This window comes from Saccopteryx bilineata, chromosome 3 (assembly GCF_036850765.1).
Source record: "Saccopteryx bilineata isolate mSacBil1 chromosome 3, mSacBil1_pri_phased_curated, whole genome shotgun sequence".
Classification (NCBI taxonomy): domain Eukaryota; kingdom Metazoa; phylum Chordata; class Mammalia; order Chiroptera; family Emballonuridae; genus Saccopteryx; species Saccopteryx bilineata.
This window is the reverse complement of record NC_089492.1, coordinates 273,591,593-273,605,859: the sequence shown is the minus strand read 5'-3', so window position 1 is coordinate 273,605,859 and position 14,267 is coordinate 273,591,593. Positions and strand designations below refer to the sequence as shown.

The 14,267-nt window shown below is 51.0% G+C and overlaps 1 protein-coding gene across 5 annotated transcripts in view; it reads left to right on the top strand.

Annotated features, from left to right (window-relative positions):
- The first annotated feature begins 7,723 nt into the window (after nucleotides 1–7,723).
- ZDHHC18 (zinc finger DHHC-type palmitoyltransferase 18) overlaps nucleotides 7,724–14,267 on the top strand; it is a 36,592-nt gene continuing 30,048 nt past the window's right edge. For all 5 annotated transcript variants that reach the window (XM_066269981.1, XM_066269980.1, XM_066269978.1 and 2 more), the window contains exons 1-2: nucleotides 7,724–8,103; nucleotides 13,959–14,119. In XM_066269981.1, the coding sequence (XP_066126078.1) occupies nucleotides 7,820–8,103; nucleotides 13,959–14,119 (445 nt within the window). In that variant the 5' untranslated portion in view covers nucleotides 7,724–7,819. The remainder of the gene's footprint in view (nucleotides 8,104–13,958; nucleotides 14,120–14,267) is intronic.

Sequence of the window (14,267 nt, the reverse complement as noted above, 5' to 3'; positions counted from 1 at the left end):
GCGACACCTTAGTTGTTCATTGATGGCTTTCTTATATGTGCCTTGACCGTGGGCCTTCAGCAGACCGAGTAAACTAGGGGTCGGGAACCTAAGGCTCACAAGCCAGATGTGGCTCTTTTGATGGCTGCATCTGGCTTACAGGCAAATCTTTAATAAAAAAAAATAATAACGTTAAAAATATAAAACAGGCCTGACCTGTGGTGGCGCAGCGGATAAAGCGTCGACCTGGAAATGCTGAGGTTGCCGGTTCAAAACCCTGGGCTTGCCTGGTCAAGGCACATATAGGAGTTGACGCTTCCAGCTCCTCCCCCCTTCTCTCTCTCTCTGTCTCCCTTCTCTCTCTCTCTTACCCGCTTCTCTCTGTCTCTCCTCTCTGTCTCTCCCTCTCCTCTCTAAAAAAAAAAAAAAAAAAAAAAAGAATTAAAAAAAAAGAAATAAAAAAAAATGAATTAAAAAAAATATAAAACATTCTGCCTGACCAGGCGGTGGTGCAGTGGATAGAGCGTTGGACTGGGATGCAGAGGACCTAGGTTCGAGACCCCAAGGTCACCAGCTTGAGCGTGGGCTCATCTGGTTTGAGCAAAAGCCCACCAGCTTGAACCCAAGGTCGCTGGCTCCAGCAAGGGGTTACTCGGTCTGCTGAAGGCCTGCAGTCAAGGCACATATGAGAAAGCAATCAATGAACAACTAAGGTGTCACAACGCGCAATGAAGAACTGATGATTGATGTTTCTCATCTCTCCGTTCCTGTCTGTCTGTCCCTCTCTCTGACTCTCTGTCTCTGTAAAAAAAAAATAATAATAATAATAAAAAAAACATTCTTATGTATTACAATCCATTCATTTCCTACCGCTCATGTTCATAGTTGCTGGTGGCTGGAGTCAATCACAGCTGTCCTCTGGGACAACACCAAATTTTTATTGGATAATGCGTTAGGTACACGGGTCGTTGTATGGCTCTTACAGAATTACATTTTAAAATATGTGGCGTTCATGGCTCTCTCAGCCAAAAAGGTTCCCGACCCCTGGAGTAACCCCTTGCTCAAGCCAGCGACCTTGGGTCTAAGCTGGCGAGCTTTGCTCAAACCAGATGAGCCTGTGCTCAAGCTGGCGACCTCGGTGTCTCGAACCTAGGTCTTCTGCATCTCAGTTTGACGCTCTATCCACTGCGTCACTGCCTGGTCATGCAGTCTTATTAAGTTTTGTAATTGAGCCCCTGACCAGTGGTAGAGCATCAACCCGGCATGTGGAAGTCCCGGGTTTGATTCCCAGTCAGGGTGCATAGGAGAGGTGACCATGTGCTTTTCCACCCTTCCCCGCCCCCTCCCCGTTCTTTCTCTCTCTCTTCTCCTCCGAAAGCCATGACTCGAATGGTTCAAGCAGGTTGGCCCTGGGCACTGAGGATGGCTCCATGGCCTCACCTCAGGTGCTAAAATGACTCGGTTACCGAGCAGCAGAGCAGCAGCCCCAGATGGACAAAGCATCTCCCTGTAGGGGGCTTGCCGGGTGTATCCTGATCAGGGCACATGTGGGAGTCTGTCCCTTTGTCTCCCTGCCTTCCCACCCCTCACTTAATAAAAAAAAAAGTTTTGTGATTGAGAAGGAGTGGGACCGTGAAACTTGTAATGGGGACATTTGGTTTGACTTTCTTCTAGGTTCTGAGTCCCCTCTATTTTTCTAGCAGATGGGAAGAAGAGCAAGGATCAACACCTGGGAGTTTTATGGGCCAGCCCGTCACTTCTACTCACATTCCATTAGCCAGAATTCAGTCACTTGGCCACACCTATCTGTAAGAGAGTCTGGGAACTGTGGGTATTGGTGAGAATGAATAGTTTATGCTACACAGAATGGGTAACTAGAAACATATAAGATAGAAATTTTAGCCTGATCAGTGGTGGCACAGTGGACAGAGCCTTGACCTGGAGTGCCAAGGTCACCAGCTCAATCCCAGGGTTGCTTGCTTAAACCCAAGGCCACCTCGGGTGACCAGGTTCAATCCTGGTCAAGGTATGTAGGAGATGCAATGAGTGGGATGCAAAACTAAGTGGAGCAACGAGTGATGCTTCTCTCTCTCCCCCTCCTCCCCCAAAACAAACAAACAAACAAAAAAAGTTTTAGGAGAGTGATGTAGATAGGCCAGATTGTAAGAAGTTAAGAAATGAATAGGTGAGCAGGAAGTGGTAGCTACTCTTTAATGCGACTCTAATGAGAGAGAAAAGATAAACCTGAGCCTAGAGCAGGGGACCCCAAACTACGGCCCGCGGGCCACATGCAGCCCCCTGAGGCCATTTATCCGGCCCCCGCTGCACCTGCGATAGTGGCACCTCTTTCATTGGTGGTCAGTGAGAGGAGCACAGGATCCATCCTCATCCTGTGCTCCGGGAGTACTGTATGTGGCGGCGCCACAAAGCGCAGCATGGCTCACGTACAGTACTACTTCCAGTGACGTGGATGCACGCATCACGGCTCCGGAAGCGCGTCATATCACCTGTTATGGCTAGCAGTGACAAATATGGAACCAGACATTGACCATCTCATTAGCCAAAAGCAGGCCCATAGTTCCCATTGAAATACTGGTCAGTTTGTTGATATAAATTTACTTGTTCTTTATTTTAAATATTGTATTTGTTCCCATTTTGTTTTACTTTAAAATAAGATATGTGCAGTGTGCATAGGGATTTGTTCATAGTTTTTTTTATAGTCCGGCCCTCCAACGGTCTGAGGGACAGTGAACTGGCCCCCTGTGTAAAAAGTTTGGGGACCCCTGGCCTAGAGTAAAGAAGGTAGCCAAGCATGGAAAGCTGTTTCTGTTGTTGGTTTTACTTTTTTTTTTTTTTCCTGAAGTTGGAAATGAGGAGGCAGTCAGACAGACTCCCGCATGCGCCCGACCGGGATCCACCCGGCATGCCCACCAGGGGGCGATGCTCTGCCCATCTGGGGCATTGCTCTGTTGCAACCAGAGCCATTCTAGCACCTGAGGCAGAGGCCATGGAGCCATCCCCAGCGCCCGGGCCAACTTTGCTCCAATGGAGCCCTGGCTGTGGGAGGGGAAGAGAGAGACAGAGAGAAAGGAGAGGGGGAGAGGTGGAGAAGCAGATGGGTGCTTCTCCTGTGTGCCCTGGCTGGGAATCGAACCCAGGACTCCTGCACGCCAGGCTGATGCTCTACCACTGAGCCAACCAGCCAGGGCCTGTTGTTGGTTTTTTAGTTTATTTTTGCTTTTTAATTGATAGAGGAGAATTGAGTATGTGTTGGCAGTCTCAATGAACAGGAGGGGAGATAAGACATGAATGGAGGGTTGGCCACAGGCATAGGGAAGTCCACATATTTTTTTAAACATTTTTATTTTTTATTTATTTATTTTTTAATTTTTATTTTTTTTAAATTTTTAAAAAAATTTTTACAGAGACAGAGAGAGAGAGAGTCAGAGAGAGGGTAGACAGGGACAGACAGGAATGGAGAGATGAGAAGCATCAATCATTAGTTTTTCATTCTGCATTGCGACACCTTAGTTGTTCATTGATTGCTTTCTCATATGTGCCTTGACTGCAGGCCTTCAGTAGACCGAGTAACCCCTTGCTTGAGCCAGTGACCCTGAGTCCAAGCTGGTGAGCTTTTTGCTCAAACCAGATGAGTCCGCGCTCAAGCTGGCGACCTCGGGGTCTCAAACCTGGGTCTTTGGCATCCCAGTCCAACGCTCTATCCACTGCGCCACCGGCCTGGTCAGGCTTTTTAAACATTTTTAAAAAGATTTTATTTATTGATTTTAGAGAGAGGAGAGAGAGAAGGAGATGGGGATAGAAGCAGGAAGCATCAGTTTTTAGTAGTTGCTTTTCTTATGTGCCTGGACCAGGCAAGCCCACGGCCTTGAACCAGCAACCTGAGCATACCAGGTCAACACTCCACTGCGCCACCACAGGCCAGGCAGAAGTCCACGTTTTTAAGTGAGAGGAAAGGATAGATTCGAACAGAAATTATGAGTTAGATAGGAGGAAAGCTGAAAACCAAGTCGATTTCTATGAAGTGATGAGGAGCAAGAGAAGGTTTGGGGTTTCAAGAGGACCCAGTTGAGATGGGAGAGCAGGAATGTGTAATGGAAGCAGTATGTCTAGTTTTGTGACTTTGTTCCATAGCCACGGAGTAAAAGAGGAGGAAGCCCACAACTTGGTTCACTCCAAGGTAGGACTCATCAAATCCAGAATCTTTGGCACTGAGGGCATGGATGGGTGGCCTTGGGCATGTGTACCAATTAGTGATCCTTGATGTCACTGTTATTGCCTCTTTACTCCTTCCCATCATGTTTTTTTACTTTTTTTCTTACTCTCTCTTACCCTAGTCTCCAGCTCTGTCTTTTCCTATACTTTTCCTTAGGTTTTCCAATAACCCCAGTCTGGTAGACAGACCCTGAAGTGACCCCCAATAATTCCTGCTTCCTGGTATTCATACCTTTGTATAATCCTCTCCTCTTTTTTTTTTTTTAGATTTTATTTATTGATTTTAGAGAGAGAAGAGAGAAAGAGGGGGAGCAAGGAGTGGGATCAATTCATAGTAGTTGCTTCTTGTATGTGTCTTGACCGAGCAAGCCCAGGGTTTCGAACCGGTGACCTCAGCATTCCAGGTTAATGCTCTGTCCACTGTGCCTCTCCTCTTAAGTTAAAGTGGGACCTGTGACTTTCTTCTAACCTGTAGAATATGGCAGAAATGATGGAATGTCACTCCCATTACATATAGTTGATCTTTGAACAATGTGGGGCTTGGGGGTGCTGATGCATGTGCAGTAGAAAATTCATGTTTAACCTTTGACTCCCCAAGAACTTAGTTGTCCCTCAGTATCCATGGGGGATCAATTCCAGGACCCAGGCAGATACCAAAATGCCCAGATACTCAAGTCCCTTATAAAAAATGACTACATCGGCCCTGGCCGATTGGCTCAGCGGTAGAGCGTCAGCCTGGCATGCGGGGGACCCGGGTTCGATTCCCAGCCAGGGCACATAGGAGAAGCGCCCATTTGCTTCTCCACCTCCCCCTCCTTCTTCTCTGTCTCTCTCTTCCCCTCCCGCAGCCAAGGCTCCATTAGAGCAAAGATGGCCCGGGCACTGGGGATGGCTCCTTGGCCTCTGCCTCAGGTGCTAGAGTGGCTCTGGTCACGGCAGAGCATCGCCCCCTGGTGGGCAGAGCATCTTCCCCTGGTGGGCAGAGCGTCGCCCCTAGTGGGTGTGCCGGGTGGATCCTGGTCGGGCGCATGCGGGAGTCTGTCTGACTGTCTCTCCCCGTTTCCAGCTTCAGAAAAATACAAAAAAAAAAAAATGACTACATCAATGCGTATAGTCAGCTCTCTCCATCATGGAGTCCCAACTGTGAATGAAAAACAGTACAGGTATTTATTTATTTATTTATTTTTACAGAGACAGAGTCAGAGAGAGGGAGAGATAGAGACAGACAGGAACGGAGAGAGATAAGAAGCATCAATCATTAGTTTTTCGTTGCAACACCTTAGTTGTTCATTGATTGCTTTCTCATATGTGCCTTGACCATGGGGCTACAGCAGACCGAGGAACCCCTTGCTCAAGCCAGCAACCTTGGGTCCAAGCTGGTGAGCTTTGCTCAAACCAGATGAACCTGCGCTCAAGCTGGCAACCCCGGGGTCTCGAACCTGGGTCCTCCACATCCCAGTCTGGCGCTCTATCCACTGCACCAACGCCTGGTCAAGCAGTACAAGAATTTATTTATTTATTTTTAATTTAAAAAAAAATTTTTTTTTTTTTTTTGTATTTTTCTGAAGTTGGAAACGGGGAGGCAGTCAGACAGACTCCCGCATGCGCCCGACCGGGATCCACCCAGCATGCCCACCAGGGGGCGATGCTCTGCCCATCTGGGGCGCTGCTCTGTTACGACCAGAGCCATTCTAGTGCCTGAGGCAGAGGGCCACAGAGCCATCCTCAGCGCCCGGGCCAACTTTGCTCCAGTGGAGCCTTGGCTGCGGGAGAGGAAGAGAGAGAGAGAGAGAGAGTGAGAGAGAGAGAGAGAGGAAGGAGAGGGGGAGGGGTGGAGAAGCAGATGGGCGCTTCTTCTGTGTGCCCTGGCCAGGAATCAAACCCGGGACTCCTGCACGCCAGGCCGACACTCTACCACTGAGCCAACCAGTCAGGGCCAGTACAAGTATTTATTGAAAAAAAAAAAACTGTGGGCCTGACCTGTAGTGGTGCAGTGTATAAAGCATCAACCTGGAACACTGAAATCGCCTGTTCAAAACCCTGGACTTGCCTGGTCAAGGCGCATATGGGAGTTGATGCTTCCTGCTCCTTCCGCCTTTCTCTACCCCCTCTCTAAAATGAATAAATAAAATTGTGTGTGTGTGTGTGTGTGTGTGTGTGTGTGTGTGTGTAAATAGACCCATACAGTCCAAACCTGTTGTGTTTAAGGTCTGCTGTATGGCCTGACCTGTGGTGGCGCAGTGGATAAAGCGTCGACCTGGAAATGCTGAGGTCGCCGGTTCAAAACTCTGGGCTTGCCTGGTCAAGGCACATATGGGAGTTGATGCTTCCTGCTCCTCCCCCCTTCTCTCTCTATCTCTCTCCTCTCTCTCCCTCTCCCTCTCTCTCTCCTTTCTAAAAATGAATAAAAAAAAAAAAAAAAAAAAAAACCAAGTTAATTAAATCAAAGGGAAAAACAAAGCAAAACATAGGTCCTAAGGTCTGCTGTATGTTATTTAGTAAAACTTTGTCTTAGCAGACTAGAGCTAGAGACTTGCCTCTGGGCTTGAATGAAGTAAGCAGCCATGTTGGAGAAGCCCACAGGGCAAGGGATTGTGGTAACCCCAGGAACTGTAGACGGCTGAAGCACACCTCCAGCTGACAGAAAAAATCACAGACCTTCACTCATGCATTATCAAGGAAATAAGTTCTGCCAACAACCTGAATGGGCCTGAACCAGATTCTTCCCTGAGTGTCCATGGGAGAATAAGGCCTGGCTGACACCTTGACTGCCTTCTAAAACTCTAAGCAAAGAACTCAGCTGAGCCATGCATAGCTTCTGACCTGGAATCTGTGAGAGAATGTGTGCTATTGTAAGCCACTAAATTTGTGGTAATATTGGTTACACACCAATAGAAAATGAATAGACCCAGAATTCCTGAAATACACTGGGACCCTGAGGCATGGACACTACATGAAGTGACACCTAGGAAAACCTGGGTCTGGGTCCAGATCACAAAGCGGCTGAGGAAGTCCAGAGCATATACTACTCACACTGGGCACTTTGAACTTCAAGACAGTAGTTAACAGGCCCCTAGCTTTCAAAGAAGATTGCGTCCCCGTCTCCACCCCTGCTAGCTCCGCAAAATGACTGCCTAATCAGTCCTCAGAGATAGGTGAAGTCTGCCTGGCCCAGCAATACAGATTGCAGAAGTAAATCACGAAGTCCACCACCCGGGCACTCTTGTTACGGTGCCTGGCACACGGGACGCCCAACAAATGGTTTGCTTGAAAAGAACAGGAAGCCCTAAAGCGCGCATCTGCTGCTCCGTCATTGTGCAGATGGGACCGGTCCGGCTCTGGGGCCGAAGGACTGGCCAGCGCCCCGCAGCGGGTCAGGACCCGACCGCGGGCCGGAGCGCCATCCCGGGCCCAGGCGGAGGGGGCGCTGCGGCAGGAGGCCGCGCCGGCGGGGGCGGGGCGGGGCGGGGCCGCCCCCAGCGAGTGAGCGAGCGCCGCGCGCTGCCGCCGCCGCCGCCGCTGCCGCCGCCACCTCCGCTGCTCCGCCGGGTCCCGGTGCGGCGCGGCCGGCCCGCGCGGCGCGGAGCCCAGGCCCGCGGCCGGCCGCATGAAGGACTGCGAGTACCAGCAGATCAGCCCCGGGGCCGCCCCGCCGCCCGCCTGCCCCGCCGCGCCCCCCGGTCCGGGCCCCGGGCCCCTGCCGCCCGCCGCCGCACCGCGCTGGAGCGGCAGCGGGAGCATCGGCCACCGCCCACGGCGCAAGTGGGAGGTGTTCCCGGGCCGCAACCGCTTCTACTGCGGCGGCCGCCTCATGCTGGCTGGCCACGGCGGCGTCTTCGCGCTCACGCTGCTTCTCATCCTCACCACCACCATCCTCTTCTTCGTCTTCGAGTGAGTTCAGCGGCGCCTCCGTCCCCGCCCCCTCAGGCGTCCCATCCTCTCGGGTCTCTGTCTCCGGCTGCGCACCCCACCTTCCCCAGCCCTTGGTGCGCACTCTAGACCCTCTGGTCCCAGCTGGGCACCCCTCCTCTCCCGCTTCCCAGGCATTCCACCCTTTCCAGCACCTTCGGGCACCCTCCGCTCCCTGCCCCTCTGGGGCCTGCATCCTCCCTGTGCTTCTCAGAGTCTGTCCTCAGGCCTCTCCGTCTCCTTGCGTATCTCTTATCCTTCCTCCCTGGTTTCCATCCGCCCTCCCAGCCTCCCAGCCGGTCCTCTGTGGCCCCGCCCTAGCACCCCCATCCTTCCCTGGCACTCTGCCTTTGCCAGCCTCTGCCAGGAATACCGCCCTCCCATGTCCCTTGACTCCCATCCTCTCTGCCCTCCCAGAATCTGCCCCTCAGTCCTCCCGGCTTTTTGGGTAGCTCCCCTGTCCTTACCTATCCACAGGACAAGCTCTGGTCCACCCCCAGGTTCTTTTGACCTTTTGAGGCATCTTTTCTTTATATCCCTTCCAGATAACTTCTGAGTTTCTTCCATGTCCTTTGGCGAGATACACCCTACCACAGATTTCCTAGCTACCTTCCCCATTTCCTTCAGGGTCCTTCCAGGGTCCCCTTGGTCATCTGTCTACTCTGAGACCTTTTCCCCTTGCTTCTCCCCCTGAGTCCTAAGGCAGTCTTCCCTCAAACATCTTTGAGTGTCCCAGGCCTCCCTTTCTCTCCAGCACTTAGCTTCTCTAGAACTTCCTGGCCTTCCTCTGCCTTCTCCTGTCCCCCACCAGATACCTCCCAAGGTGCTCCCGGCCACCTCCTGACCTCCTGGCTTTCTTTCCCTTCTCAACATTTGGCGCATTTCTCTGGCCTGTTCCATGGCAGGAACAGCTGTAGTGTCTCTTTATTTTTCAGGAGAGTCCAAAAAGCTTTTGTGTGACAGGTCATGTTTGCCCCATGAGTTTTTGTTTCTTTTTAAGATTTTATTTATTGACTTTAGAAAGAGGAGAGAGAGAGGGAGAAAGAGGGGGGAGGAGCGGGAAGCATCAGCTCATAAGAGTTGCTTCTCATATGTGCCCTGACCAGGCAAGCCCAGGGTTTCAAACCTGAAACCTCAGCATTCCAGGTCGATGCGTTATTCACTGTGCCACCACAGGTCAGGCTGTCCCCATGGGTTTTAACCTCTTTATATCCCCAGGATTGGCCCACACTGGTACCTCCAGTTTATGGATGAGGAGGAAACACTTCTCATTTTACCAGGATCACATATTCATGTCAGAAGTTTTTCACCCTACTTTTGGTCTCTAGCTTCAGCCACCTGCTATGTAATTCCTTGTATACACGCATGTGCACCCACGCACACACCCACCCTATGTGGTATGAACTCCACATTCCCCTCCTAGTTCTCATCTTTTGTGGTCTTCATTATACAGTGTGGTTAAGAATGCCACCTCTGGCCTGACCTGCGGTGGCACAGTGGGTAAAAACATCGACCTGGAACACTGGAGGTCGCCAGTTTGAAACCCTGGACTTCCCTGGTCAAGGCACATATGGGAGTTGATGCTTTCTGCTCCTCCCTCCCTTCTCTCTCTGTCTCTGTCTCTCTCTCTCTGTCTCCTCTCTCTAAAATGAATAAATAAAATCTAAAACAATAAAAAAATAAAAATAACTGATTAAAAGAAAAAAAGAATGCCACCTCTGGAGCTAAGAGATCTGGTTCAAATCCCAGGTCCACCACGTACTAACTATGGGACTTTGGTGCAGTCACTTCACCTCTCAGAGCATCAGTTTCCTCAACTATAGAATGCCATTTATGGCCCTGGCCGGTTGGCTCAGCGGTAGAGCGTCGGCCTGGCGTGCGGGGGACCCAGGTTTGATTCCCGGCCAGGGCACATAGGAGAAGCGCCCATTTGCTTCTCCACCCCCCCCCTTCCTCCATGTCTCTCTCTTCCCCTCCCGCAGCCAAGGCTCCATTGGAGCAAAAGATGGCCCGGGCGCTGGGGATGGCTCCTTGGCCTCTGCCCCAGGTGCTAGAGTGGCTCTGGTCGCGACAGAGAGACGCCCCGGAGGGGCAGAGCATCGCCCCCTGGTGGGCAGAGCGTCGCTCCTGGTGGGCGTGCTGGGTGGATCCCGGTCGGGCGCATGCAGGAGTCTGTCTGACTGTCTCTCCCCGTTTCCAGCTTCAGAAAAATACAAAAAAAAAAAAAAATAGAATGACATTTATAACAGTACCCCCCCCCACGGTTGTCATGAGGGTGGCATAAAGTAATGCACATAGTTTATAGCCTATAGCAAGAATTTTTTTTGTGTGTGTGGCAGACAGAGAGAGTCAGAGAGAGGGACAGATAGGGACAGACAGACAGGAAGGGAGAGAGATGAGAAACATCAGCTCGTTGCGGTTCCTTAGTTGTTCATTGATTGATTTCTCATATGTGCCTTGACTGCGGGCCTTCAGCAGACCGAGTGACCCCTTGCTCGAGCCAGCGACCTTGGGCTCAAGCTGGTGAGCTTTTTGCTCAAACCAGATGAGCCCACGCTCAAACTGGCGACCTCGGGGTTTCGAACCTGGGTCTTCTGCCTCCCAGTCCAACGTTCTGTCCACTGCGCCACCACCTGGTCAGGCTATAGCAAGAACTTTTAAGTTTTGTTGTTTTTTTTTAGTGAAAAGAGAGAGAGAGAGAAGTGGGGGGAGGAGCAGGAATCATCAACTCCCAGTGCTGGCTGTCAGGGTTCCCTTCCCCAGGGCCTGTGGTGTGATGAATGAGGCTGGCACAAAGACACTAGCCTCCATCTACCCTTTCCAGATGCCACATCATGTATTGTCAACATTGGGTTTCCCCTTGAAGCAGGCTGAGGACTTTCCACCACTTAGCTTTTCCCTTTCACCCTTCCCTTCTGAGTCAAGGTAGATACAAAGTTCTGGGATAGTTTAGCGAGCAGAAGCTCTGGGGAGCCCCCAGCACCTGCTCTCCGCCCTTCCTGGCCGCTGGGTTGAGTTTCAGATCCATGTTCTGAGCCAGCCCATGGAGGTGTTTTGAAAGTGCCTTTTCCAATGTCCTGCCCTAGCCTTCCCACCAGGGCTGCAGCGAGGGCAGAAGGAAGCAGTGCTTGACGAGAGTTGGCCTTGTGACTTACAGTGTGGGATTTGGTCAGTTCAGAAGCAGGACCTTCTTTGGGTTGAGTGGTATCTTCGCTGGTGACAGACTTGTCCCCAGAGAGAGAGGAAGCAAGGATTTCTATGTTCAGGGAGAGCTTTACCTCTGCTTCTACTCAGTTGGGATGGTGACGTTGGCAGGAGAGTTTGGGTTTGAGCCAAGAGCTTCTGGACTGGGGTGGAAGCTCAGTGGGGAGCCAGCATGATGGGAATGCTGTTGTGGAGGGTGCGAGAGGTGCTCCTGCTCGCCTGAGGGGAGAGGAAAGGTGGCTCTCTAGGTCCTTCCTGCTGAGAATGGCTTTGCTCCATTGTTTGGTTTGGTGGATTATTGCACAGGCCTCCAAGCAGGGCTCCCAGCTTCTGCCTGCTTCCCATTCCAGGTAGCAGCCAGAGTGCAACTTTAATTGTAAATCAGACCTGAGTCCTCCCTGGCTCTCTGGATTAGGGCCAGACAACGGGCTTCCTACCTGTCCCCACCTCCTCCCACTACCCCTGTGTAGTCTCCTCCAGGCCCAGCAGCTTCCTTGCACACTCCTGTCCCAGGTCCTTGCACCTTTAAGTAGCTTAATGACTCACTCCCTCACTCTCTTCCATCCTTCCCTGACCATCCCTGTGATGTAGAAAGCAATCCCTGCCTCACATTCCCTCTGCCCTGACTTATTGCTCTCATCTGACATACCATATGTATACTTTCTGTTGTTTAATGCCTTTCTCCACGAGAATAGGACTTTAGTCTCCTCACTATTGTATCCTCAGTGCTTAGAACAGGGTCTGGTGTGTAGTAGGTGCTCAATACAGTAAATATTTGTTGAATGAATGGACAGAGCATTTGCTGGGAGCCCAGAGTCGTCAGTCCTATCACTGGCTGGGTGACCTTGGATCTGGCTGTGGGTTTCTAAAATCAGGGGGCTGGGACTTGGTGTTTTTGAGGACTCTACAAGTCTCCAACTTCAAGTCTTGTCTAGCTCCAAGAAGTCTAGTTGGACACGAACTGGTTGAGTTGTCATATAGGTGACATGGAGGGGCCAGCTCTGAGGTTCAGACCTAGGGAGCACTAAGATGTCTGTAGCAGAATGTGTCCACGTGTCCCACTTGGAGCCCTTGGCCTTTGCAATCTCTGCTCCTCAGGCCAGAGCCTCCAATGATAAAGGCTCCAGAAACGGCAGGTAGGTGCCCACAGGCTTGCTTCCTGCTCTTATACCAGCTCCTGGAACCTCAGCTGATTCGGGCCTCCCAGTGGCCAGTCATCTCCCAAATAGCAGCTCCTCACCCCACCAGGTGCTGCTATGGCTCTGGGGAGGGAAGGTAATAGAGGACAATGGTTAATAATACGGGTGGGCCTCAAAATCAGACCTGTGCACAAGGCATTCTCCAAGCCGGCTGGGATCAGGGGCCAGCCTTTGGGTAAAAATGTCAGTAGCTGGGTCATGCTCTTCTCCCAACCCCTTTCACCTGGCTAATCCTGCTTATTGCTCGGGCGTTAGCTTAGGTACCTCCTTCAGCCAACCTATGTGGCAGTTCTCTGTTTACATGTCTGTTCTCCTCACTAGACCATAAGCTTCACTGAGGGACCAGGGGACTATTGTTGTATTTACTGCCTGTATTCCTGCTTCTTATTGAAGGTGTTGCCTGGCACATAGAAGACCTCAGTAAATATTTGTGGAGTGAGTGAGAGTGAGTGAACATTGTCTTGGATGAGTCATCTCAGCTGACATTCCAATTAATTGGTAGTACAGGCAGTCTCCGGGTTACGAATGAAATAGGTCTGTAGGTTTGAAAACGTTTAAGTATTTATATGTACAGAAAGGTAAAAATAAATACTATGTTAAGACAAACACCTGTCTAAGTTGCATTTAAATAGGTAAATGTAACCTGACCAGGTGGTGGTACCGTAGGTAAAGCTTCCATCTGGGATGCTGGGGACCCAGATTCAAAACCCCAAAGTCACTGGCTTGAGTGCAGGCTCACCAGCTTGAGCGTGGGGTCACCAGCTTGAGCGTGGGGTCACCAGCTTGAGCGTGGGATCATAGATATGACCCCATGGTCATTGGCTTGAACCAAAGGCCTTTGGCTTGAAGCTCAGGGTCACTGGTTTGAGCCCATGGTCACTGGCTTGAGCCAAGGTCGCTGGCTTGAGCAAGGGGTCACTGGCTTGACTGGAGGCCCCCCCCAAGGCATGTATGAGAAAGCAGTCAACGAACAGCTAAAGTGCCGCAACAATGAGTTGATACCTTTTATCTCTCTCCTGTCTCTCTTCCTTGCTAAAAAAAAAAAAAAAAAAAAAAGGTAAATGTACCTGTTTGAATTTACATACAAATTCAGCTTAAGAACAAACCTACAGAACACATCTTGTTTGTAACCTGAGGACTGCCTGTAGCTGCCTGAAGCTCTGTTTCGAAGGAAGCTGAGGCTGCAGCTAAGTGAAGGGTTAAGAGTGCGAGGATCAACTGATCACATCTGCCATGGCTCAGGCTCAGGGTGAAAGTGCAGGATTAATTAGAAAGTGTCAGGCACTTAAAGGGGAGTGGCTGCTGGCCCCGGCAGAGGCTCTATTCAAGAATGTGTTGGTATTTGCTGGGAAGACAAACCTGCCTAGTGCTGTAACTTTGTCCCCCAGGGAGTCCTCAGGGTACGTGCTCATCTTTCTCTCCTTCTTTCTCTAGCTGTCCCTTCCTGGCTCGCCAACTGACCCTTGCCATCCCCATCATTGCTGCCATCCTTTTCTTCTTCGTCATGAGCTGCCTGCTACAGACAAGTTTCACCGACCCCGGGATCCTGCCCCGGGCTACTGTCTGTGAAGCTGCCGCCCTGGAGAAACAGATCGGTGAGGCTCCTAACTTCACGTGAAGCTGTGTCCCCTAGGTTCACATTCCTGGATTTGATGGGAGGCTTGGTTTTCTCTTCCCACATTATGCTAGGACCTGGGGGTCCAATAGTGAGCAAGGCAGGTAGGAGCTGACACTACAGTGGAG